Source organism: Parambassis ranga, chromosome 8, assembly GCF_900634625.1.
Source record: "Parambassis ranga chromosome 8, fParRan2.1, whole genome shotgun sequence".
NCBI lineage: Eukaryota > Metazoa > Chordata > Actinopteri > Ambassidae > Parambassis > Parambassis ranga.
This window is the reverse complement of record NC_041029.1, coordinates 4,775,281-4,800,436: the sequence shown is the minus strand read 5'-3', so window position 1 is coordinate 4,800,436 and position 25,156 is coordinate 4,775,281. Positions and strand designations below refer to the sequence as shown.

Below are 25,156 nucleotides of genomic sequence, written 5' to 3'. Positions count from 1 at the left end.
AAAACACACATCTGTCCAGTGAGCAGCACTGTTTACTGTTTAAACTGTGATAATGAGACACACACTGTTCCATTAGGATCAGAGAAACACAGGGTTCATCACGTCCACTGTACTCTAAAGGACAATGATGATACAATCAACTGAGAAAACAGGCTTTCAGCTGAGATCACCATGAACACAAACTACAGATGACATACAGATGGCGATATGGTGACGAGATTAATAAGGGAGTGATTTAGGTTATTTATATTTCCTGCTGTTTCTTTTTGAGTAAAACACTTCAGAATTCTCAGTTCCAAGTTTATTTGGCATTCAACAAAATCCAATAAAAGCTTTAAGAATTAACACGATTCACCGTCACCAAAAACATAATTTTTTGTTCTCCAATAAAAATGTAAAACTAGAAGGTCAAGAGTCATAAAATGCAAGCGTTAGGGCTGAGGAGTGAATGCGCATGATGCAAGCAACAAGCTTCTGACAGGCAAGTCAAAATAAGGCAGAAATCTACTCCTACAGATAGTTACAAAGCACAGACTAAAGGTTCACACCGAAGAAAACAATCAAATAGAGGTCCTCCCTCAACTGTGTTCATTCTGAGCTCATTATCAGTGAGCTGTTCAAAACTCTTTTACGACACAATATTTTACTTTTATCGACAAAAGCACAAGGAACCTTCCTGAGAAATCCAATTAATCTGTGATATTTGACGAGACTTCAGAGACGCACAGATTTCAAACGACAGTTTTATTGTTTCCAACTTTCTTCTAAGGTTTCAGATGGATATCCATGTTGCCTCAGGAATCCCACGGAACCTCGGTTTTTAACTCATTCCTTTCCAGCCATGTCACCCACTAGCCAATCAGAATCACGACGCCATTGAGAAAAAGATTAGAGAAAAACAAATGTGGTCGTGTAAACGCTCCATCCATCTGAGCTTTAGCCTTGGTAAAGTCCCACCCACAGTGTGTCGGCTGTGTGCTTCAGTAGGGAAACGGCTCACTTCCTGCTTCTTCCTGCCCTCAGGTGGAGTTTGAGGAGCATAAAAAGGATGCAGTGTTGTTTATGGGTACAACTTCACAGTGAGCTATGCAGGTGAGGGGGGAAGATTTTTCCAAGTCGAGGGTGAGGAAGCCCTTTGCCCTCCTTCCCCCCTTGCCCTGCTGGCGCTGCTTTACCCACTCAAAGCCCAAAAAGGAAGGTGGGTCTGCAGGCCACCCTAAGCATTATGTTAGCCCGATCGCCGATGGTTGGGGGGAGTGTGGTTGCAGCGATGCTACGCGGTCGCTGCCCCAGTTTGGGTGCCCAGGAGTTTGGGAATGCAGATGAAGCATCCGCTTCCCATTTCCTCCACTTGGTGTGGCCTGGTGCTGCTATTCCGACACCCCAGTCCCGCTGGACTCTGGTGGATCTCCAAGCCTTCGCTGGACCAAAGACATGAAGCAGCGTAGCGCTCACACCCAGGCAGTCCAGCCCTCATATAGCTGGGCCAGGTTGTCCATGTTGGTAGCTTCTTTGATAACAAAGTCCACCTGGATCAAGACCACAGAACAGCAGTTTAGAAGCAAAATCAAGCAATGACACTCTCTAGGCTGCATTTCTAGGATGCCACATCATCTAATCCTGATCTGTCTTAAGCATCCACAATCCTGTATACAAATCCACCGGACGTTACCTGCTCTGTGACGCTCATCCTCCTGTTGGGATCAATGTCTCTGCCCTCCAGCTTGGCTTTCACTCTTTTCCACACACTGACTGCATACGAGTTCCTCTCCTGGACAGCTGTAAAACAGTAAAGGGCTTTAAAGGGCTGCAAATACTTAAAAAATGGCTAAAATGGCATGTTGATGCCTGGAGCGGCCAAGAGGCAGTACCTCGTCCAGTTTTGGGGTCTCGTACAGCCCTCTTAGGGCTAGGGTTGAGACCTTTATTGTTGATCAGCAGAGTGCTGGGTGGGGTATCAGTGGGGGTTCCCAGGTTGCGTGGTAAAGCCTTGCGTGCATTCTGGGACATCGAGTCTGGCTGGGTTTTCACCCCACTGCATCTGACAGCTGAAATCAAAGCACAAAAAAAGACAAAAGTTTTAGTCAGTGTGTTTATTTTGTAGCTGTACAACAACAAACTACATCTGAAAGGTTGCGTGTGTTGTCCATACCTGCTGCAAAGCTGGTCTGTGCTGCAGAAACCGGACTAGCACATTCACTTTCTCTGTCTGTCACCAGTGGGGAGGCAAAGCCCACCAGTCCATTATAAACACTGTTGTGAAGAACGCACACAGATTAAAAAGAAGTCTTTACAGTGACCAATGTAAATCAGCATGTGTGTATCAGAGAGTCTTATACCTCTGGCTTTGGGAGTGGAGTTCCTTCAGGGTTGCTGGAACTTCCTCCAGCAGCTCCAGCTGCTCCTGGCCGCGAGGCTGCCCGCTGGCCTGGACCACAGTGAATAACACCAGCTGGATGTTGTCTTGCCAACCTTTGTACTCCTGCAGAAAGTGACGAACGCTACCCTCATATGCCACGTCCTCCCCGTCTGCTAATGCTGCCTCCTCATCCTGTAACAAGAGGATGTCTGGATTGATACTAGCTCAAAATGAAATTAGTAATGAAAAGTAAACATCAGGTGCAAACGGCCTTCACAGCGTACCTTAGCCATGGCTCTCAGCAGGTTCTTGACGTCAGCCAGTTGGCGGTTGTGGCTAGACAGAATGGTTTTAATGGAGTCAACCAGCAGCTGCAGCGTCTCTCCACAGGTTTCCAGCTGCTGCTCCCGCTCCTCCTGAGTCCTCTGCTCCACGTTCAGCTCCTCCTCCAGCTGCCTCTGGGCACAGCTCAGCCAGCCAGCACTGCCTATTGGCAGGTCTGGCACTGGACCCTGTAGACATGAAAATATGTCCTGCTTAATAAAAGGCTTTAATAATGCATCAGGTAATGGAAGAAGCTGCTCAGAGATCAACCCTACCAGTCTGTGCAGTAGTTGGAGCTCCAGTGGAGACACTGTGCTGCTAAACTGGGCTGCATATGAACAGGTTTGCTGGCAGCGTTTCAGCAGTTCAAACAGTGCTGCATCCATGTTTAGAGCCTCAGGGGATCGAGTCCGAAGGCCTTCAAAGTTGAGGATGGTCGAGCACAAGAAGGTCACCTGTAAAAAGGCAGTAAGAATTCTTTTAGATCTAGTCATTTTAGGTTTTTATGCTAAATCATGAAGGTGGCAGCAGTGCTACCTGGCTGGTGCGCTGGTTGTCTCTGGCCACCATGGCACGCCTCTCTCTGATGGTCATCTCAAAGTCCTGCAGGACTGGTGCCAGTGCTGGGTTGGCTCCTCCAGCCCACTTCAGGCGCTGCTCAATACTGGCTTCCAGTGATGCAAGCTTCTCCTGAAGATACAAGAAGACCAACAACAAAGGACAGAATCACAGTCAAAATCGGTCACACTTCCTTTTACAGGCATTATTTTAGGGGAAAAAACATTTGACTAATGTATGTCACTGACACCTAAACAGCATGTGCTGTGCTACTGACCTGAATGGCAACAATGGCACCCTCATCCTGACTCAGCTTGTACAACTTCTTCTTCATGTTGCTGAGGATCACAGTGCGAGGAGGAATACTGACACTCAGAGACTGATTATTTGGGCCCAGAACATCCTCATGCTGCCACTGGAAACAGACAGACACAAGTGCAATCAACTGTTATTATAAGGTCAAAAAACTTACTACCCCATCCTGCACCTGTGTTTTAATCAAAGGAAATGTAATCCTCACAAACATCTACACACACACTGGATTACCTGGAACATGGCAATGTGCAGCTGACTTCTCTGCAGGCCTGCCTTGGCAGCCTCCAAGTTGATGTCTAGCCTCCTTAGCAAATCCACTTTCTTCCAGGCTGTGTCATAGGAGGAGGCAAGCACTGTGGCTCTGTTCAGCAGCAGCTGTGAGACACGGCCGGATGCAAGGCTCTGTTCCACTGCCTTCTTACAAAGCTCATCCAAGGAAACCTTCAGAGACGGGACCCACAGAGGTTTAGATCACATCGTGTCTTAGATACACGATAGTTTGACAAAACGTGATACATGAAACATACCTTGCTCTCTGCACCAAAGTCTTTTGCCTCCACCTGAGCTACTACGTCCAGACCAAGGGCAGACACTGTGCTACAGAGGGCCAGACCGAGGGCTTGGCTAGGCAGACCCATGAGCAACTGTCGAACAAACTCTGCTGTGAAAGCCTTGATAGGACGGATCATCTGCTCTTCGCTGACAACTGCTGCACCTGCTGACCCTGTTGCACTGGGCCGGCGGTACAGAGGCTTCCCCAAAGCAACTGGTCCATTAGAGGGTAGGAGATCTTCAGCTGGGGGACAGGTACCTGACAGGATTTGTCATACACTTTGTCAGACAGCAGACAGAGAAACAAAAATTTCCAACAAACAAGGACATAACTGACTGCTCCATTTTCTCTTGGGAATCCTCATGGGTCACTGCAAAGAGCTCTTACCTGAGAGAGTCTGAGCAAACGAAGAACACAGCCTGAAGAAATCCCTGATGGTTTGCAGTCTCTTGAGGAAGAACACCTCCTCCATCAGCTGACGCATATTCAGACTGTCAAAGAAGTGAAGCTGTGTGGCCCGAGCCTCCCTCAGAACATCCACCTTCCTCCACGTCGACGGCACCCCCAGTGAGCTTAGCTGAGGCAATAAAAATGAAAACTATTAGCTGAGGCAGAGCTACATTTATTGAAGCAGAAATAGCTGATAAACATAAGGTAGTTAATAAGGGCTTTTTAGTGTGACAAAAGGAGTAACACACTTGACACACAGAAAATGTTTCTAAAAAAAACTACAACATGTATTATAGTACAATGTGTGTTACCTTTTCTGTGAGCTGCCCAAAAGCAGTCTCTAGCTGGGTGAACATGCCATCAAAGGCGACCAACAACATCTGACCCGCTGACATCTTTGGAGTGTCCTGTCCATCCATGCTGCGAGGCTGGATCAGCTCAGAGTATTGGGCACGCAGCATTCTGAGCACAAAACAAATATTAAGGTAAATTCTGGATCCTAGCAGTACTTACTGCAGTATGACCAAATACATAATGAGATTAGAACAATTTCAACCTTGTGATGTGCAGGCAGTGGTTGTGCCCATCATGGTCCAGGCCGGTGGTGGCCTGCAGACTAGCTACCAATTCTTGCAAGCCAAGACCATCAGAGCTCTGTTCCACCAGCTGCTCGAGCTCAGCCAACATGGACTCCAGGGTGGGCTCTCCCTTAATCATACAACGCAGAGCTTCTGGAAAGATGATCTGACGGAAATTGGTGTTCAGCTCCTACAGTGAAGACAGAGAACACACAGCCATGATTAATGTGCCTGTAAAACAGAGTACTGTGCTGCTTCTAGCTCTTAAGGTTTTGAGGGGGATACACTAACCTGTAAGCAAGTGTACACAGCGTTGGCTAGGTAAACAGCCTGAGTGGTGGCTGACGGAGAAGGGAGCTCCAGGTCATGAGGCAGCAGTGGGCATCGTTGTAGCAGTGTTGTCAGAGCACTGACATTTCCAATCATACTGCAAAGCTCCTCCAAAAACCAGGCCCCATCCCTGGATGTCAGATCTACAAGCTGCTCTCCAGCATTGGCTGCTGCTCCCTCCATCACCAGGTTACGCCTAGATAAAAAAAAAAAAAAATCAATTTCCTCTGTTTATTTGCAACATCACTCCCCTTCTTTTTAATTGTACATTATTTTAGACTGGGTGGAAATGGAACCAACCTGCTGAGTGTGCAGAGGGCAGATGTGATGATTGCAGCGAGGCTGAAGGCTCCTGGTTCTCCGTTCTCCCGCAGGAAACCTGTTATGCAGTGTTCAATCTCTTGCAGCTGCTCCTCACAGGCAGCCACTGTTGTCCCTTCGGCTTTGAGCCGCTCTGCTTGGTGCATCACACGGTCATTGGCGTCAGCCACTTGATGCTGCAAAGCCAACTCCACACTGGACAGGAACTGGCAGGATGCTGCAGGAGGCTGAGGGGCGAACAGCACCTCATATCTGGAAAGGGAGAAGGGGGATAATGACACAACATAGTCCAGGTTTTCCACATCAAAACCACAAGAAATTACAGGTCGTTTATGCCTCAGTTCTTACTGTCTGTAGATGTGCTGGCAGTGGTCTACTGTCATTTCTCTCATGAGTTCCTCCAACCACGTCTTCCACCGATGAGCCCTATGGAACAGCAGCGTAGCCCGTGGGTACAGCAAGGCCACAGTGGCATAGCTGTGCAGCTGCTCCAGACAGCCGCGAAGCGCACCGTGGCGCTGCTGCAGCAAGGAGCTCACCTCTGCCTCCAGGCTCTCACACTGGCTAATTAGGTGAGCCTGGCCAGCATTCTGCAGAAAAGCTGTAGCTGGCACATAGCTTGGAGGGCCTGAATAAAAGAAGATTTTTATCACAATCATTTATTAAGTTTTTAAACTCCTCAAAATATGAATCAAAAAACCATTTATGCTGCCTGCATTATTTACAGAGCGACTAACCAAGATCAATGGGACTACTTATATCCTGCAGCAGGCTGGCAAGCTGTGTGGCCTCTAGGTTGGAGAATGCAGCCTGATACTGGGAAATCCACTGGTCAAGGTCAGTTAACTTGCTTTGAATGGCCTCCTGCACAGCACGCTGCTGTGTCTGCAGCTGAGTGTGTTCAGAATATCTGTGTGTAGAAGGAATGGGTAGGAAAAAAAAACATTGTTTATTTACATTGTTTTTACCCCCAGCAAACTGAATGGTTGACATTAAACCGTAAATAGCATTGTGTATTCTCAGACCTTTGCTCCAGTGTGAGGATGAGATGATCTGGATGGTTCTCTGCTCCCTCCAAGAAGGCCATCTCCTCTCGCAGTTTGCCTTGTAGTTTCTCTCCCTGGCAGAGCAATTCCTGCAGGACTAGGTATTCCTCCACAGCCACTTCCACTTGTGGCAGCACTGCCAGCATTTCATCGCGATTCTTAAACCAGTTCACCTGCACAGACGACAATCAATAATTCAAAATCCTGAAATCACTTGACTATCACTAAACATTATTTTGTGTGCAGAGCTTAAGCTGATCTGGACCTATTACTACCATGAACTCACCTTAATCTCAGCCACCCTGGAAGAGAACAAGGACCGTGTGATGTCCCTCTCCATCTCCCTCTTGCTCTTCTTGCTGTCAGCCTGTTGACCTCCTCCTCCATATACGGCACCAGCAAAGCCCACCTCCCCCCCAGCGGTCCAATCCACCAGGGGATCATAGACAAAGGCTTCCAGTAAGGTCAGGAGGGTCTCTCTGCCCCGACGCATTATCTGAACCACCTGAAATGAAATATGACTCTAGGACTTTTTCCCAGCAGAGCAGAAAAAATACACAAAAGTCTTAAATTGTGCGCTTGGGCCTAGCAGGGTATAATTGGACACTAACCTGTTCACAGGACAGCCTGAAGATTCCCTCCACACCAGTGACTCCCAGTGCAGTCTCAATGTTGTGGGTCATCCTAAATGGAACCTTTTCTGGCACCCGCAGGCTCTTCCCTAGAGACGCACACAAACAATACACACTTAAATTCACACTTGGAAACTAATTTATCAACACAGTCGAGCAGTGCTTTTAAACCGACCTTTTTCAAAGCACACGTTGTAATCAATGTGCACCACCTCTCCGGTTGTCATGTCAATCAAGACATTGTCCAGGTGACGGTCACCCAGGCCAATGATGTAGCCCACCATGGACATGACAGCAGTGGATCTGGCATAGGACTGCACAGACAGAATGAGAATATCAAATCATACATCCATGGTGATGGTTCTCAACATCCCATATTAAGTTTATATACTGCATTACCTGAGTGACCCTCCACCATTCGCTGGGTGTGGTGCAGGAACACCACAGCTCCTTGGCCAGCAGGTTGGAAGGTGTAGCCTCCATTAACTCTTTCAGGACTTCCTTCATGACACTGAGAGGCCAATCTCGCCGTGTCACGTCAAGACTCAGACCCACCGCCTTCAGAGCTGGTCCAATGCGGCTGTAGTAGAGTTCACTTGGTCGTGGTACTGGAGGCACCGGCTGCTGCGGGAATGAGTCTTGGGCCTTTAAAGGAAAACAAAAAAATATCAAATTACCTCAGAAGTGTGGCTGGAATAGGAAATGTGAACAAAAAACAGTTTTGTGATGCTTTGTCTGTACTATTATAGTGCTATCCCACCTTCTGAGCCTGCAGCACTGCCTCCCTCTGCTGCCACCGTTTGTAGAGACCAAAGAGCGGCGTGGCGCCGTCCACCCACTGAATCAGTCCTGAGCGGGTTCCCAGTGGGGTGACTGAGTAGTGGCGGGCTTGGAAGTGCGGCTGCTCTTGTTGGTTGATCTTGGTGAACATGGTGTTGACGATTGACAGAAACTGCATGATGCGCTCATCCAAATGTAAATCTTCCAGACCTGACAGAAATGCAAATCACCGATTGATTACTACTGAACCTCCATCCACTAAGTAAATCAAACACTCAACACCTAATAAAACTAGTTTCTTACCTTTAAAAAGATATGGGTAGTTGCGTCCATCTGATCCCCGGAAGAACAGCTTCTTTGGTTTGGTCTTGGTGGGCAGGATAGTGATGGTGTTGCCTACACTTTGTATGGTGACAGCGTCTGATGCTGACGCCTCACCTGGTAGTGCCATCTCAGTTGTAGTCATCGACACAAGACGAGGACTGATCTCATCCAGATGGAGCAGATAGCTGGTTCGCTTCTGAGCACGCTGCTGAAGGCTCATCATTATCTGAAAATACAGACATACTCAAGTTAAGTCTGTACAAAGTTTTAAGGCGACATGAATGCAAACTTTACTGAATGTGTCTGGAATCCTGTAAATAAAATGCACAAAAACAAACATGCACCTGTTTGAAGGGAAGCCAGCTGCTGGCAGGATTAGCAGGGTTGGCAGGGTTTCTCAGACGCTCAATGGCAGATGTAATGGCGTCACCATAGGTTTGCTGGAACCAGGTCTCATGTGGCGTCTCTGCTGTAGCAGATGTGATGCTACAAACGTGATCCAGGGCGAAAACCACAGGTCGCATCAGAGCAGAGTGCTTCTCTCGCATTATGGCAATTTTTTCATCTCTGCAACAGAAGAAACAGCAAAATAAGTAAGACTCAGTAAGACTGGAGTGTACAATGAGATAACGATGATTACATTAAAATATTTAAACTCTAAATAAGCGTTTCTCACCTGCGCAGTGTGTTGTTGTTTTGCACCCTCTTGACCTCGTCCTCCAGCTGTTGAATCCTACGCAGGACGAGCATGTGTTGCTGTTGTAACACACCCAGCCAGAGTTCATCCCATAGTAAGGTCACTCGGCGAAGCTCGCCTACTAACTGCTGGACCTGGGGACAGCACACAGCTGGTTAACACATTCGTTAAAATATTCCAAATACATTTGAAACAAACAATAAATACAACATGCTAATATACTGGATGTCTTTACTTCATTTGCGCTTATAATATTGTAGTTTAAACTTAATACAGTTTCCACACTACATAAAGGGACCAATGATATCAGATAGGCTTTTAAGAAGTTTACCATGTTTCAAAGAGGTAATCAGAAACTCTCTCCCCATAGGGGTTGACTTTTTTTTCCCCCAGCTATAACGAAGACAATGCACATCACGTAAGCTGAGACTTGTGTTTCCAGGATGAAACTGGTACAACCTCCATCAGCACACCCATATAGTCTGTGTGTTTCCCATACCTGAAGCACCATGGTGGGATTGGCTAAAGACAGCTTTTCCACAATCTTGCTGTAACAGTCCTGCATCATGGCCTGGTCTTGACTGGAGCAGGTTGCCAGCTCTTCTGGAGGTCCACCTTGTTCTCCACTCTCTAGCTGCTGCTCCTCCTCCCCGCCCAGATCCTCTCCCTGCATGCTCCCCAGGAAGGTGGGCAGAGCCGATGGCAATTTGCTCCCTGACAACACATTTTGTTATCAATCGACAGTCCCCCAACAATAAGACACCGATTAATTCACTGTGCTTAATAATAACAAAGACCATTAGGCCAATTAGATATTTTATAAGGGCTGCACCAGATTAACAGAATTAACAAATACCTGCATTCTGAGCCTCCCCTCCCAGGGAAAGAGAGCCTACAATGGCTGGGTAGAGGATGAGATGTGGGGAGTCCTGGGCTACTCGACACAGCAGACTGCAAATGCTCTGACGGATGTATGCCTCTGGATGGTTGAGGCGGGAAAAGAGCTGGGGGATGATACCTGAGAAGGAAACAGATGATTAATAAAAGGCAGCAGTGAATTCATGGATGTGCTGGGAAAGTAGTAGTTCATACGATGTATAATTGGCAGACTTATCCAAAATTAATCAATCAATGGTTACAGATTTTGGCATCTACAAAAGTAGACATACCCCTCCAGGGCGCTGTAGGGGTCGAGGCTAAGCCCAGCTCAAGCTCCTCCCTCAGTTCACCCGCATGCTTTACCAGAAGACGGAGGAGACGCAAAGTTGCCATGACAATTACATCATCATTGCTCTGTTTGCTGCAGTTATAGGACAGCAGAAGTTTCGGGTCGTCCTCGTCTACAGGGACCTAAAAAACACAACAGGCACCTCAAGATGAAGAACTGAAGTCACATTTCTTTCAACAGCAGGATGCAGTTTCCCAGTTTAGCCGTCTCACCTGTCCTGCATTGAGCTTGAGGAAAGTGAAATAGGCTTGGCAGGAGACGCGGTAAAGACCAAAGATGCGGTCCACCACACGCCTCCAAACCTGGATCAGACCATCTGTGACAAGCTGGCCAGCCTCCGCCAGCCATGGGCAGGAGCTGGTGAGCTGCCGCCAGATGACATCTACCATGTCGTCTTCATCGTCCTCCTGCTGCAGAGCCATGTCCTCATCCTGACACAAAACAGAAGGATCACACATCATGGCAGTGTGAGATATTGATCATTGTCTTCTGTATCTTCCTGCTTTCAGATATCGTCAAAGTGTCCAAGGTGTGTACTACAGAGAGGTTTTACCTGAATGCCAGTAGGTCGACACATTGCTTGTCCTAGAATGCTGAAGATAGTCTCCTTGTCTTCCTCACTGGTGGTTGTTGGCAGCAGCTCCTCAATATCTTTCTTTTCTCCAGGCAGAAGAGGCAATCCTTCCCCTTGACTATAGAAGAAAATATAATATAAATCTAAATTATAATTACAGTAGCAAACCAGAAAACATTAATATTCACACAACAACAGAATATTTGCAGCATGATTTCATTTCATATCAGTTCTACTAACCTTGCATTGTCTACAACTTTCCTGCCCCAACGGTAAGCCCAGCTGGCAAGGGCTGCCCAGGACTTTGCCACCTCTGGAGCCAGGCTGGTGGAGAGCTGATAGAGTTGCCCCAACACAAAGTCTGGCTCCCCAACACCAACACTCACTGCAAAGGTAAAACCACCAAGAGTAGATAAAGTAGCAATACCTTATTTTAAACAAAATGTAATTAGTTTGGTTGCCCAGCAACCTAATTACTACTGTAGAGCTCTTGTTACCTGATGTCTCGGTCGTGATGTGGGGAATGCCCTGGTCCTCCAGGGGAAGTTCCAGCAGAGCAGCAATATTCCGGCTTAGGGGTGACATACTGCCCAGATTACTGGATGAATTCACTGCTCCTGACTTCTTTACCACCTAGGACAAACAGGTTTTTTTTTACTTGAAGATACCCAGTACATGCTCAGTGTAAGGCAGAACTAGTAAGTTTGTAAACATCATTCATTATATTATAGACACTACATGCCTGTTTGAGTTGAGGCATCATGTCCTTCCAGTCGGCCAACAGCCATTTGCAAAGTGTCAGCAGTGAACGACAAGCTGCACCTTCATTCTTCCCCACATGGCAGTAGGACAGAGCGGCCCTGCTCAGCATCTCCATGGCTGTCAAAGCTTGTCCTGAGGACAAAAAAAACTCTTAAGAGGAATCTGTAGACAGCACACTGAGGAAATTCATCAAAGCAGGTGAGGCCACCTGGTGAGGTGATCAGACTCTGCTGTAAATACACTTAATGTCTTTGTTAAGTGACAGGCACAAAAGAAAGGTCTTGCTTCTTACCTGCTGTTCTCAGGACTTTGGCTTTTTCTATCTGGACTTCTGGCCCCCATTTCTCCCCCAGAGTGCCCTCAAGAGTGAGACGCCTGAAGGCCTGGGTCAGGTCTTCTTCCTCCTTCTCTTCTTGTGTGCCGTCATTGCACTGGCTGAGCAGTCGGGATGCTAGGGCAATATTGCCCTTCTTCCGGGCAAATTTGACAGCAGTCAGACAAAGCTCCACTAGATGGCCATCAATGGAGGAGTAGCCTGGGTAACAATGAAAATGGAGAAAACTCAGAGATAGACAAGTACAATACAAATCTATATTTTGTGGATTTTATCCCAAATTTTATTTATCAGTATTCCAACACAGCTATTTGGTTATTAATATTTACCTTTGAGTTTGTGGAGCAGCTGTCTCTGGAATGTAGTGTATCTGAGGGCTTGAAGGAAAAGTTGGATGTCCTGCTGCTTACAAGAGCTCAGAGCCTCACTGGTCAGAGGAATCACACAGTCCTGTGGAGAATACAAAAAAAGAATGATATAAATCTCCTAAATTGTTTTCATTGATTTGGAAAAATATGAAAAAATTATCCCCCTACGAATTTAGGTTGTTGTTTGTTTGTTGAGGCCAAATAAAATCAATCACTCTTAAATGGTAAGTGTGTTTGTACATACTTCTTGGCCAGTGAGTGTGTTCTCCAGGGTGGCAGTGCAGTGTAGCTGCAGGGTGGGTAGGGTAGGCAGAGCATCAGAAAGCGTGAGGGTTGATAGGCGAAGAGGTCCCAAGCAGATCCGCCCTGTCTGTTTTAGCCAGCGCACCAAAGTACTGCAACATCATATCACATGATTAATAAAGAAGAAAAGGCTGCTGTCTGACACATAAAAAACAATATGAAGTAAACCGGCATGTTAACATGTATCAAAATGTATTAACAACTTTTTACCTGGTTAAATAAAAAAACAAAACAAACCAATATTAAATGAAAGACTCACTCTGGATTTGATGTGGTCCTGTGCTCCTGTTGTTGATTCACTTTTGTCATGGCACTAACAGCACTGCGGAGGAGCTGCACCTCAATTGCTCTCTGCAGCTCAGTTGGATCTGGACTCATGGAGGGCAGCAGTCTCTTTAAATCTGCATCAGAATTTCATTAATTTAGGTAAGTATGAAATGTCTTAACAATGACTTAAAATGAACACTAATACATAATCCAATCTTTGCAGGGTTACAGGGCTTACCCAGCTTTTCCTTACTGCTGGAAAGAGAACTGTAGTCCTCTCCGGGCAGCAGCTCCAGTTGAGCCCCACACTCTGACAGATCACCGTCCTCAAAGCGGCTCAGAGCCTGGATGTAGTTGAAATCTGTCCTCAGGTTGATGCTAACTGGATTGGTGGAGTTCTGTTTGAGGGCATTAATAGTGGTCTGCCACTCCTTCACAGAAGCCCAGTCGCAGAGGGCCACGTAGCACTGACAGGCTTTGTTGGTGAGGAAGTTGATCACCTCTGCAGAGCACTCACTGGACTTCAGCAGCACAGTTTTCCTGTTGTCACCTGTTTACACCAAAAAACACACAATTATGATTCTGTTGCAGTGCATCACTGTGTATATTAAACTCAACTCTACAAATTGCTATTTCAAATGAGACAGGATGAAGCAAACACTTTATAATTGCTGCTTACCATTGCTAGCATGTTTGGGGCTATTGGTGTTGATGGAGAGTTTGAGCAAACAACATTCAGGGCTTTTGATGCTGCAGTCCATCCCTGTGACGGCAGACAGATGATCTTGATACTCCAGAGCTGCTTTCTCAAACCTTTACAAACACAAAGACCATTCAGCAGGGGGCAAACGAATAAATTAAGATTAAGTTCTCATAGACAGTTAGAAAGCCTGGTTAACACTGAAGTACTTACCGTCCCTCAGCCTGTAGGGCAACTGATGACAGCCAGCCTAGACTCTTTCCAGTGGTGTTGAGGCTCCAGGCAGCCAAGCCTCGAATAGCTTCAGGACACCGCAGCTCCCACAGAGCCTCTGCAAGTAACGCCAAAGGAACCTCCAGCTCTGGACCCTTGCGAGCACAACAAAACATTCAATTAAACCAGATGATGCCTGAAAATAATTGCACACATTTACACAGAAAACACGCTGCTTCATGTACTGACCTGGGTGCCGCTATTCTTAATCTCTGTAAGCAGGTCAAAGCCATGGCGAATTGTTACCGCTGGCTGGCCGGACAAGAGCCCAACCCTCATCAACGCCAAGCGGATCCTTGTCAGCCAATCTTGGCATGTCTGACGGTTTGTGTAGAAGAACGTTCTAATGCCCTGAGAAACAGAGAAGGAACGATACATCACACAACTTCAATTCATCTGCAGCAATACACAACTGGAGAAGCCAGGGGTTTTTATTGGCACCTTTGGGGGAGCGGTCAGAGCATTAGCACAGCCCTCATAGGCATTGTACATGAGCTTCTCCAGGTTCTCCAGGTACTGAAGCAAGAGAGCGAGGCGGAGTTGATTAGAGTGGTGCCCATCTCCGTCACTTCCAGTACCGGCCCAGGCTCCAAGATCCTGCTCTGGGTTCAGACTGTGTGCAGCCAGGCTTCGGATCATACCTGAAACACAGGAGTACACATGATAAATACTGGGAGGCAGGGTGTGCTTGTGACTGCAGATCATAGTTTGTCTCCGACAGGGATTTATTGCTGCATGCCATTCGCTGCCCCTTCATCCTTTGCTTTTTCCTAATGTCTGCACTGACCTTCAATGGTCTGGAAGGTGTCCTGAGCTCTACCCAGTGGTGTTCGTAGTTTGGACAGTACGGTGAACTGTGCAGCCTCCCAGACTGCCCAATGCCAAAGCACCACCTCTGTTTTCAAAAGTGCACGTGGTACGACGTCAGGTTTGCTGCCATCAATGTTTCCTCGGCTATCGCGTTTTTCAATGCGCTGACAGCTGTAGTACAGACGCTCTAGCCACGGATCCTTGCTGTGGAGACAGAAATATTAAGTCTCACTATAGTGCGGTGTGAAATCCCTCTCTCCCCCCACCAGATATAGAAGACGAGGCATGATAATGTATTATCTAAAATATTCGGTAGCGATTACCCTCCACGGTGAAGGACTCCATATAAGATGAAGCTGATTAGGTCGCTGAAGTCCTGGGGATGGAAAGTGCTGCTAGGTGCACGACTCATGTGGTGCCGTATGGCAAGCGATATCTCCCTTATTTCAGGGTGGCTGTGGTTACTATGGACAAAAGAGAAATCACACATCATCACCATACATTAATACATTGCAAAACTATGTGAACTAAAATGAATATGAGGTGTACAGGAAGACTTACCTCAAAGCGATATCAAGGGGGATTGTTCGCAGCAGTTTGGCGTATGCTTGCCTGACCCTTACTGCTGAGTGGACCAAATGGACTCGGCATACATCCACACACCTAAACATAACACACATAAGTACACTGAACTACAGCTACAGGCTTTTGCCATGACTAGTTCTCAAGATCTACAGCAAAGTGCAGAACAGAAAGGAAATACGTGTTTCACCTCTGCAGCAGTTCAGTGGACAGCGATGAAGAGAGGACCTGTAAGCTGTGGCAGGTCTGAAGGCAGATACTTTGATCTTCATTCAGAGCTATCAGAACACAACAATGATCGTATTGTTAAATAACTGAACAAGCGCAACATAATGTATGAAATGATTGACATTTAAGGCTCACCGTTTGCCAGCAGACCACGGCAAAACTTGTTGAAGGAGGGCAAAGAGAAGAGGGGGGAATAGGTGTCTGACTTCTTCATCAGCAGAGAGATTTCCTGAGCCCAGGTCAGCAGCAGCTTCCTAACACATCAAGTGGTACTTGTGTTCAGTAAACTTGCTTTGCTAAGATGTAGTGTCCCATCTTGTTATTAAAAAAATGTACTGCTTAACACAAACATTTGTGCCACATATTTTGACTAAACTTAATACACCTAAGTTGTGTGTGAGGGTAGGGGAACAACCTGGCCTCAGGATTAAGGTGCTCCTTTGACAGCAGACCTCCCAAGAGGGCTAGAAGTGTGCTGAAATGTTTCTTTGTTGCCGTGGTGACAGTGCTGATGACGGCACCATCAAAAAGAGAGGGAGACGAGGACGACAGGCTGGATGAGATAAAATGATCATGTCTGCATAGAAACAGAAAAGGTCAGGTGATAAGAGAAGCTGTCCGTTTATTCCTCTTTCAACTCATATCACTACTCTGAGGACTTTCCAGTGACAACAGCATTAATTCAGCTGAATTCTACATGTGTAAAATTCAATACTGTGGTAAACAACAGTGATGTTGCTTAGAGCATAGATGAGTGTATTACCTGGTGCAGTGGGAGAATAGGGAGTAGAGTACAGCATACTGGATGGCAGGGTAGTAGACCGCTAACTCAGAGTGGACCAGCATCAGGTTTTGACTCAGAAGGGTGAAGACAGTAGGCGACAACGCCCACATCTACATTTGAAAAAACATGTTTCTTACATCAGTGCAAAATTCTTTAAAACAAGTCAGGCAACAACAGAAGAGAAAAGCTCACCCCAATGAGAGAATTCTTGGTGTTGCCTATGGTGGTGAGGGTGCTGAGGTCAAAAATGAGGGTGAACTGAGCTTTTTCCACGGGGAGGGTGATGGAGGCAAAAGCAGGATGTTGGATGTTAGGGCAGGGTCTGCCTGGTGATGAGGTATTTCCAGTATCCAGGGATTCGGTCAGGCAGTTCAAGGCACATGCCATTTCACCCAGTACCATTTTATAAGCTGCCTCCAGGGTAGGAATGTTTTTCAGGCTCAGCAGTGCCTTATACACACCATGTACAGCTGACATCACCTGTACAGAGGACAACAAACAATGAAGCATGAAAGACATGCATGTTAAAATCATCTACTCTGACCTATCCTGACACAAAACTAATCATTGCACTTGTATCTCTCCTTTTTTAACTTAGTTGATGGCCCTATAAAATCCTGTTATACATTTTTAATCTCACCTCTTTCTCTTGATGGAAGCGTAACTTCAGCAGCTGGGAGTCTGGAGCCAACAACTTTTCAACAAAGGATGCAGACAGCTTTGTGTTGATCTGATCAACAATCTAATAAAAAGAATTTTAACAAAATGTGGGAAAATATCATTAGTCAAGCTCTATGATACAGTTCTAGGGAGACTCTGAAAACAAACCAGATAATCACTGCAGTTTAGATAACAATACAAAAAGTGCTTTACCAGAGTGAGAAGACTGAGCACTGCTAGGTTGTAGTCTGTGCCGCAGGCCTGACAGCAGTCCAGCTGGTCCAGTCCATAGGCAAGGACAGCTTCCATCAGCTGCCCACAGGGCTCCACACTGGCCAGCAGCACACCCACACACTCATTGCCTGCTGTGAGAACTGCTTCAGAGAACTGAACCTGCTTTGCCATGGTCACACAGGCCAGAACCCGGTTAAGAACCTTCGAAGAGAAAACCCGGACAGGAAAACCTGATGATTCCGATTAGGCATTTACAGACATATATTGGAATTTACAGAATTAAATGTATTCAGACACTATAAAAGGTATGACACTTGACTGACAAGAAAGTACTGCCTGTCATGTAACCAATTTAAACCAATTTATTACTAATCTTCCTCTTACGTCTGTGACGTAGGCTTCAGTGATAGGTGGTCCTCTGAAAGGGTTAAATCTCTCTCCAATGCTGCGCACCACAGTACTGAAAACCCTCAGCAGAGCTGCCAGCTTAGGCAGGGACACTGAGGGAGGGGGTATGTCTTCATCCAGGACCTCACCTGACACCACATGGCTCAGATCCTAAAGAGAGCACACACTGAGTCAAGCAAAGCCATGCTGCATGAAACATGATTTCACAGAATAGCTGAGAAGCTTGTTGTGGTCACCTCTGCATATGCTTCCATATCTTCCAAGAACTGTCCCAGTAGAGTCGTGGAGAAGGTCAGATCTGCCACCCAGAACTGCTCCAGACTCTGCAACCAGCCTACATACAGACAAGGAGAACAATGAGACAAAGAACTTAACCGTCATTTTGTTCTTTAGTTTTCTACATAAAGGCCAAGAGAAAACTCCAACTGACCTGAAACCTGTTGAGTGAGTGCCTGCCTCTGTGTGTGATCGATGTGCCAGCCCACCAAGATGTCCACTGTGTCCTGTAAAGGAAAGAGAAATGTTATATAGGAAGATAAGCTGAACATTCAACAATACAGATAACTGCTACTTTGCTTACCCTGAAGTTGGTGCTGAAGACATGTGGGTAGCAGCGAGCCACCTGAAGAATACACTTCACACTTTGGCAAAGCAGCTCTGGGGTGTCCACGTTCTCCAGGATGGACTGCAAGTTGCTCATCACCAGCTGGAAAAATAGAAAGAGCAATGTGGCACCAGCTGCTCTACAAATCATATTCCAGTCCAAGCCTGAGGTGTTAAAATACCGTATTTTCACGACTATAAGGCGCACCTAAAAGTCTAAAATTTTCTCAAAAGTCGGCCCTGCGCCTTATAATACGGTGCGCCTTGTGTATGGGTTGAGTACCAGACACGGGGACGTGGTATGTAAACTACGTACGCTGGCAGCAATTCACCAATCAGCTGAACAGTACGTCATACGTACACTACGTACACTAGCAGCGATGAACCAATCAGATGGATACTACATAACACACCGGTTCAGCCGATTGGTGAATTGCTGCCAGCGTACACTACGTACGCTGGCAGCAATTCACCAATCAGCTGAATGCTACGGTACTGGCGCAGCAACTTCCAGCGGATTACAGCTTCCGCGTTATGCAGTGACAACATTGCCAGCAAAAACATCCAGCCCAGCCACATCACCAACATGGATGAAATCCACCTCACTTTCGACATCCCCGTGAACCAAACTGTGGAGAGAATGGGGACCAGCACGGTATCAATACGGACTGTAGTGGTGGACTGGATGGTAATGGACAGAAACTTCCGCCTATGGAAGAGAAAGACTCTGCCTAAAGAAATGTTTCCAGCAGGAGTCTTTGTTAAGGAGAAATGAGGAGACGAGGAGTGGCTCAGGGAAGTTTATGTAAAGAGACCGGATGGTTTTTTTTCCACGCATCACCCTCGCTGCTGATCCGCGACTCCGCGTACGCCCGTCTCACCGCTGGTGTAAAAATACAGGCGAAGCAGATGAATTCATAGCTTGCCGTTATCCCGGGAGGGTTAACAAAGAACTCCAACCGCTGGACATCAGCGTAAACAGGGCGTTCAAAGTAAAGTTGCGAGCGGTGTGGGAGCGATGGATGGCGGACAGCGAGCACAGCTTTACTGCGAGGCAGCGCTGGGCGAGTTACGTCAGTTATGTGAATGGATTGTGGACACATGGGCTCATGTTTCTGCAGTGACTGTTGCCCGAGCTTTTGTGAAAGCCGGCATAATTTCCGAACAATAATAATAATAATTTCCGAACAGCCAGCCGGCAACGTGTGTGGCTGTGACTGACAGCGACGAGAGGGAAGCTGGCAGGTTTGAACTCGCGCAGTTGTTTCCTGTTTATTGTTGTAATAAATGTTCTGTACAGTCAGCCACTGGTAAGGATGAATTAGGAATCACTGTGGTGCATCTGATTAAAATGCGGGACAACGTATATCCGAAGATGGTCTTTATTTATTAATAAAGTGTAAAGATAAAGTTGGAATCACAACAGGCATTCAGCAGCAGCCACTGTTCTGCCCATAGAAACACACACGCTGTTTCTCTGTCACTGCCACCGTCGAAAGAGCGGCTTCACCGGCTCCTCACTGATATCCAGCCGGTTTTTACTGAATCGCTGCTGATAGAGATGTGAGCGGCTTGCGGAGGATGTTTCTTGGGTTTTCGCTTCTGCAGCGCAACGTAACTCTCTGTCTTAAAGCTGAGATGCGAGGGTCCGATCGCAGGAGAGTTGCTCAGGGAAGTTTACGTAAAGAGACCGGGTGGTTTTTTCCACGTATCACCCTCGCTGCTGATCTGTGACTCCATGCGCGCCCATCTCACCGCTGGAGTAAAAAACCAGGTGAAGCAGACGAATTCGGAGCTTGCCGTTATCCCGGGAGGGTTAACCAAAGAACTTCAACCGCTGGATATCGGAGTAAACAGGGCGTTCAAAGCTAAGCTGCGAGCGGTGTGGGAGCGATGGATGGCAGACGGCGAGCACAGTTTTACCAAGACTGGGAGGCAGCGCCGGGCGAGTTACGCCACCATATGTGAGTGGATTGTGGACGCATGGGCTCATGTTTCTGCATTGACTGTTGTTCGAGCTTTTGTGAAAGCCGGCATAATTTCAGAACAGCCAGCCGGCAACGACAGTGACTCTGACAGCGATGAGAGGGAAGCTGGTATGCAAGCACTCGCACAGTTGTTTTATTCTGACGCTGAAGATGAGGACTTTGATGGGTTTGCGGGAGAGGATTGATTAAAATGTGAGTGTATTGTACATAGCTGTAATAAATTTCGACTTAACTCTATGTTTTTGTCCCGTTACCTTTTTATTTACGTACTGGTATGTTTTAGTGTAGCATGTGTCTTAGCGTCTCAGTGACTGTTGTCCGAGCTTTTGTGAAAGCCAGCATAATTTCAGAACAATAATGAATTAGGAATCACTGTGGTGCAATTTATATCCAAAGATGGTCTTTATTTGTTAATAAAGTGTAAAGATAAAGTTGGAATCACAACAGGCATTCAGCAGCAGCCACTGCTCTGCCCATAGAAACACACACGCTGTTTCTCTGTCGCTGCCACCGTTGAGAGAGAGGCTGCACCGGCTCCTCACTGATATCCAGCCGGTTTTTACTGAATTTACGTACTGGTATGTTTTAGCGTAACCTGCGCCTTGTAGTACGGTGCGCCTTGTATATGCGCTGAGGACAGAAATAGACCGTGTAACTGACACTGCGCCTTATAATGCGGTGCGCCTTATGGTCGCGAAAATACGGTAATCTGGGATGGATTCACCAAACTTGGAGCTTAGGTCCAACATCACATGAGACAAGGTGATGTCTGCGAGTGTGTGCATTTACCTGCATGATGTGAGAGAAGGCCTTTCTCTCTCCAGCAGCCTCCAAAGCACGCTGTGCAGCCACCAGGTACAACAGCTTCACCTCGTCACGACTGCTTGAGTTGAACTTAAGAAAGAGCCACTTGAAAATGCGCTCGGCCTCATAGCTGAGAACTGTGCAGAGGAGACCCAGGCAGGCAGCCGCGTCCTGGCGCAACTCACTCAGCAGCTTACTGCTACAAACATCACAAAACACAGTGTTTACAGATGTGTTCCGTTTGTACAGACAAACATTTTCTTCCAGAAATATACAGTATGGCATAAATAAGCAGTTCAGTGCTCAATAAAACTACAGCACAAGGCCTCTACTTACCTTTCATTCAAAATGTCATTAAGGGTGCTGAGGATGGTGTCCAACTGTTTAACAAGGGTCTGTTTGAGAAAAGCGTTGTCTATCAATACAGAGTCTGATTTTCACATATTTCATTAAAAATCAAACAGACAGACTTTGATGTTGAATGCATCCAGAGGGAAATCTCCTATATTTTACTGCCCTCCAGCCCACCAAGCTCTTCTGGGGAGTTTGTTTACTCCCGAGCTAATAATGTCCAAATACTACTTGTGACTGCAGCCTCACTCTCAGCTTAAAAAAATTTCAAAACATGAAATGGATACTCTGTAAATAATGTGACTTACCACTTTGCTATCGCCATGGCTGATGAATTCCTTCAGCTGTTTGAGGGTGGCCAGCCTCCGGTCACGATCATCCTCCCTGGAGACGCGGCGCAGGAGGTTGGCCAGTCGAGACTCCTCTGAGTGAGCCATCCCTCTGTCTGCAACAACAACACAGACACAGTTAAAAGAATACGGTATTAAACAGGTAGGAGCAGGTTTATGTTTTTCCAGCCTGTGACATTTGTTGCACAGCTTACCCTGCGATTTCCTCATGTCCTTTGAAGCTAAAGCACGGTTTCCATGCTGAAAAGTAGTCAAATCCGTTGTCACGTCATTGGGCCTCAACTCTTTCCCCAGCGACTTCCAACCAAACGTAGTATCACAGACAGCTTGACCAGCTTCACAACCAAAGAAGCACAAAACATTTAAGAATTAACCCAATATTTAGCTGGTGATACAATACAGGCACCACTGCAAAGATAGAAGGTATCCATTTTCAGAAACAAGTTTGGGCCTTACTCTCTTCCTGATGAGCATCTGCAGCAGCGTAGGCATCACTGTGCACTGCTGGCTGTTCAGGACAGCTGGAGGGCAACACGTCGTACAACGGTCCTGAACCAAGCTCTCTGGACTTCACGTCGTCCTGGCTGGAGGATGCACTGTCAACTCTGTCAATACACATACAACTACAGTAACTACATGGTTTCCAGTTGCATTTATGTTTCAATATTTTACTGCAACAAAATTTGGGACTCTTTGAGAAAGCCAGAAGTCACTGTAGCATCTTGACTGTTCCGTGATTTAACTACAACTGTGCATAAAAACACAATCACCTGCCTGAGGGAGACAAGTGTGTGTTATAGACAAACACCACTGGCTGGAGGTCCAGGTACTTTTGTTGAATAGCAGAGTCATCTACTTGTGCTCGCATCAGTGGAAAACACCCTTTCAGCACAACATAAATCTCTGGGTGATTCCCTATCAAATATTCACATGTTCCAGGATTTTAGCCTTATCTTTTAATCTGAGGGTAAATAAACCTGAGAGGAATGCTGACCTAAACCACAACAGAAGAACACAATTTGTCACTGGTTGCAAATTTAAACACAACACAACAAAGTATGTTTCCTGGGAAAGGTTATGATTATAAATAATCTATGCAAATTAAAAAAATGAAATTAAAGCAGTGAACTAGCATAGGAGCTAAATAAGTTAATGCACTTCAGATGAATCCAACATTAAACAAGGATAGGCTGTGAACGAGGGTGTGTGGGGCTACAAGAGGTGAACGTCATGAAACCCCGCTTTAAAATAGGTAATGTCTCAAATGACCACACTGCCAGAAGCAGAACAATACAACATGCAACAAGTCTGTATATGAAACTGGATACACCTCTGCCCAGTACTGCAGTAAAACCTGGTTAGTAAGTCACAAAGAGTATATTCGTTGACTGGGAGAGAGGGAAAGCGAAACCACTACATAAAGAAAGAGAAAGCGTTCACAATGAAACTTTTTAAAATCTTGGCTGGTAATAATGACATGTTATACTTTGACTGTGCCCCTTTGTTAGTGTCTAGTTGACAGTTAAGCCTATTTTTGGTGTCACTGGCAAAATATTTCCTCACATCTGCTGTCCGTTCTGTCTGTTTGTCCAAAGCCCTGGCTGTAAAAAGGAAAAAAAACTACATCATCTAACCTGCTTTGGGTGGCATTCTGCTCCTGCACAGGAAGGAAGGTAAAAGACAAAAAGTGTGCAGTGTGAGCAAAGGGAACATTCGTGAGAAGAATTTGTAAATCTGGCAAAACATTCGAACATGAATACTGTGTTGGTGCTGCAGAGATTTGCAAGCGCACATTTGGTGACTGCTGCCGTCAGAAACCTGTGAAAGAACTAGAAATATAGCCCTCTAATGTTGGTCCATTGGCTCACAGATAAGACAGGACAAGCAACACCTTTGCAATGGAATAAAACAAAATGTTCATGGTGCAATGATCATCCCCGTTTCTGGTCCGAGGCAACTTTTGACCCAAGCGTGAGGACACTGCTGGCCCCTGTGAGTCTCCTGTGTCTATAACATTGGTTGAGTTCCCATAATCTTTTAGCCACAGAGATGCACACAGACGGACAACAAGGTGAATCTGTAAAAGACCTGTGGTGTTGCAAGAACAATGCCCCCCTCTCTTCCTTTGGCACCTTTCACACAATGAAAAAAAAATTAAGACAACAGTCTCACATTGCCCAGGCAGTGTGTAAGGTGCTCCAACAGGAAAATAGGAGGAGGAAGAGGTGTATGTGTTTGGTGTAGAGCTCAAACATCAATAGTCTTATTAAGGAATGATTCACTACACATTTACTCTGACTGCCACACAGTGAATCTGGGCCCTTTATGCAGCTGCCGCTCCAAAAAAAGAAATACAATGATGTTCCAAACGACTTCGGCTTCAGCCATTGTTGTGTTAATTTTAATTATCAGGTCAAGAACCTACAACACCAACACGATCATACATATTTTTTTCAGTCTGTAAAAATACATCCGGAAGTTACAGGGGCAGTTGATAACATTATTGTCGGGTGGCGTCTTCCTCCTGCTAGCTAGCTAGCGTTAGCCGGCGCGGACAAAAATGCTAATATGCTAACTAGCATCTTAGCACATATCCAACTGCAACATCTCGTATAGAATTTGGGCTAAATTTAATACCACTCACTCGATTCATCAATGGCGCACATGGAGCGAAGCTATTGTTGCGGATTGTCTTACATCACGTACTGTCAATTAACCATTAGCATAAACTAAGCTAGGAGCAGCCAAGCAACATTTACAGCGCTCTGTGAGCAATGTTAGCACCGGGCTCACCAGCCCACGGCATGGACTCTGGAAGAGCCGACCCCGGATAAAACGCTCAGGGTTACTGTAAAAGACAAACTATTTCAACATCGCGGTATAACAATACAGTGCAAAAGGGCAGTGTGGTACATTCAAGGTTAAAGTAAAGCCACATAGAGGCATTTCCCTCCCATGTGGCCACAACTTCACACAGCAACACAGGCCCAAGGAGTCGTTTTATTTTAACCATCGTTCACCAGAGCAGAGCACCAACCTGGGCTGCCAGTCGTTCCAGTGTGGCCGCAGTTTGTGGGAGCCGCTGAGTCGAGACCCTGAGGCTTTACGGCTCATTACCTTTTAGAGCGCTGCATGACCTGCGGGCAGCGTTAACCGTGTTTGTCCCCAGGGTTACTTTTCACTATAATGCTTTATCAAGTCTCACAAATAGGTTAGCAACTCGTCGTTGTAGCTAGCTTACGGTACTCGCTCTTCTTCGTGGGGCTTATTGGCGTTTG

The 25,156-nt window shown here is 46.3% G+C and overlaps 1 protein-coding gene across 3 annotated transcripts; it reads right to left on the bottom strand.

The window, feature by feature from the left end:
* Nucleotides 1-204: 204 nt before the first annotated feature.
* Nucleotides 205-25,156, bottom strand: smg1 (SMG1 nonsense mediated mRNA decay associated PI3K related kinase). 3 transcript variants are annotated; one of them, XM_028411422.1, is made up of 65 exons: nt 24,916-25,156; nt 22,335-22,483; nt 22,073-22,213; nt 21,837-21,973; nt 21,514-21,572; nt 21,163-21,376; nt 18,363-18,488; nt 18,213-18,285; nt 18,019-18,116; nt 17,759-17,932; nt 17,354-17,575; nt 17,121-17,222; nt 16,673-16,960; nt 16,460-16,590; nt 16,112-16,273; nt 15,832-15,950; nt 15,659-15,746; nt 15,448-15,549; nt 15,210-15,350; nt 14,864-15,090; nt 14,518-14,717; nt 14,266-14,427; nt 14,017-14,171; nt 13,783-13,916; nt 13,342-13,653; nt 13,096-13,237; nt 12,778-12,928; nt 12,495-12,615; nt 12,124-12,366; nt 11,812-11,963; nt 11,567-11,702; nt 11,310-11,454; nt 11,049-11,187; nt 10,708-10,926; nt 10,437-10,617; nt 10,124-10,285; nt 9,767-9,981; nt 9,247-9,401; nt 8,915-9,137; nt 8,550-8,796; nt 8,227-8,456; nt 7,866-8,111; nt 7,642-7,780; nt 7,446-7,555; nt 7,121-7,339; nt 6,814-7,007; nt 6,526-6,698; nt 6,321-6,416; nt 6,137-6,251; nt 5,768-6,040; nt 5,429-5,663; nt 5,116-5,327; nt 4,871-5,021; nt 4,497-4,686; nt 4,084-4,367; nt 3,788-3,997; nt 3,519-3,656; nt 3,221-3,373; nt 2,959-3,138; nt 2,644-2,871; nt 2,340-2,551; nt 2,153-2,253; nt 1,872-2,048; nt 1,673-1,779; nt 205-1,529 (listed from the first exon to the last, which is right to left on the bottom strand). In XM_028411422.1, the coding sequence occupies exons 1-65, from the start codon at nt 24,990-24,992 to the stop codon at nt 1,452-1,454; spliced, it is 10,875 nt and encodes a 3,624-aa protein (XP_028267223.1). In that variant the 5' UTR covers nt 24,993-25,156; the 3' UTR covers nt 205-1,451. The 3 variants fall into 3 exon arrangements, with proteins under 3 accessions (XP_028267223.1, XP_028267220.1, XP_028267221.1); XM_028411419.1 differs by having other exon boundaries at nt 6,137-6,416; XM_028411420.1 differs by having other exon boundaries at nt 6,137-6,416; nt 21,163-21,373.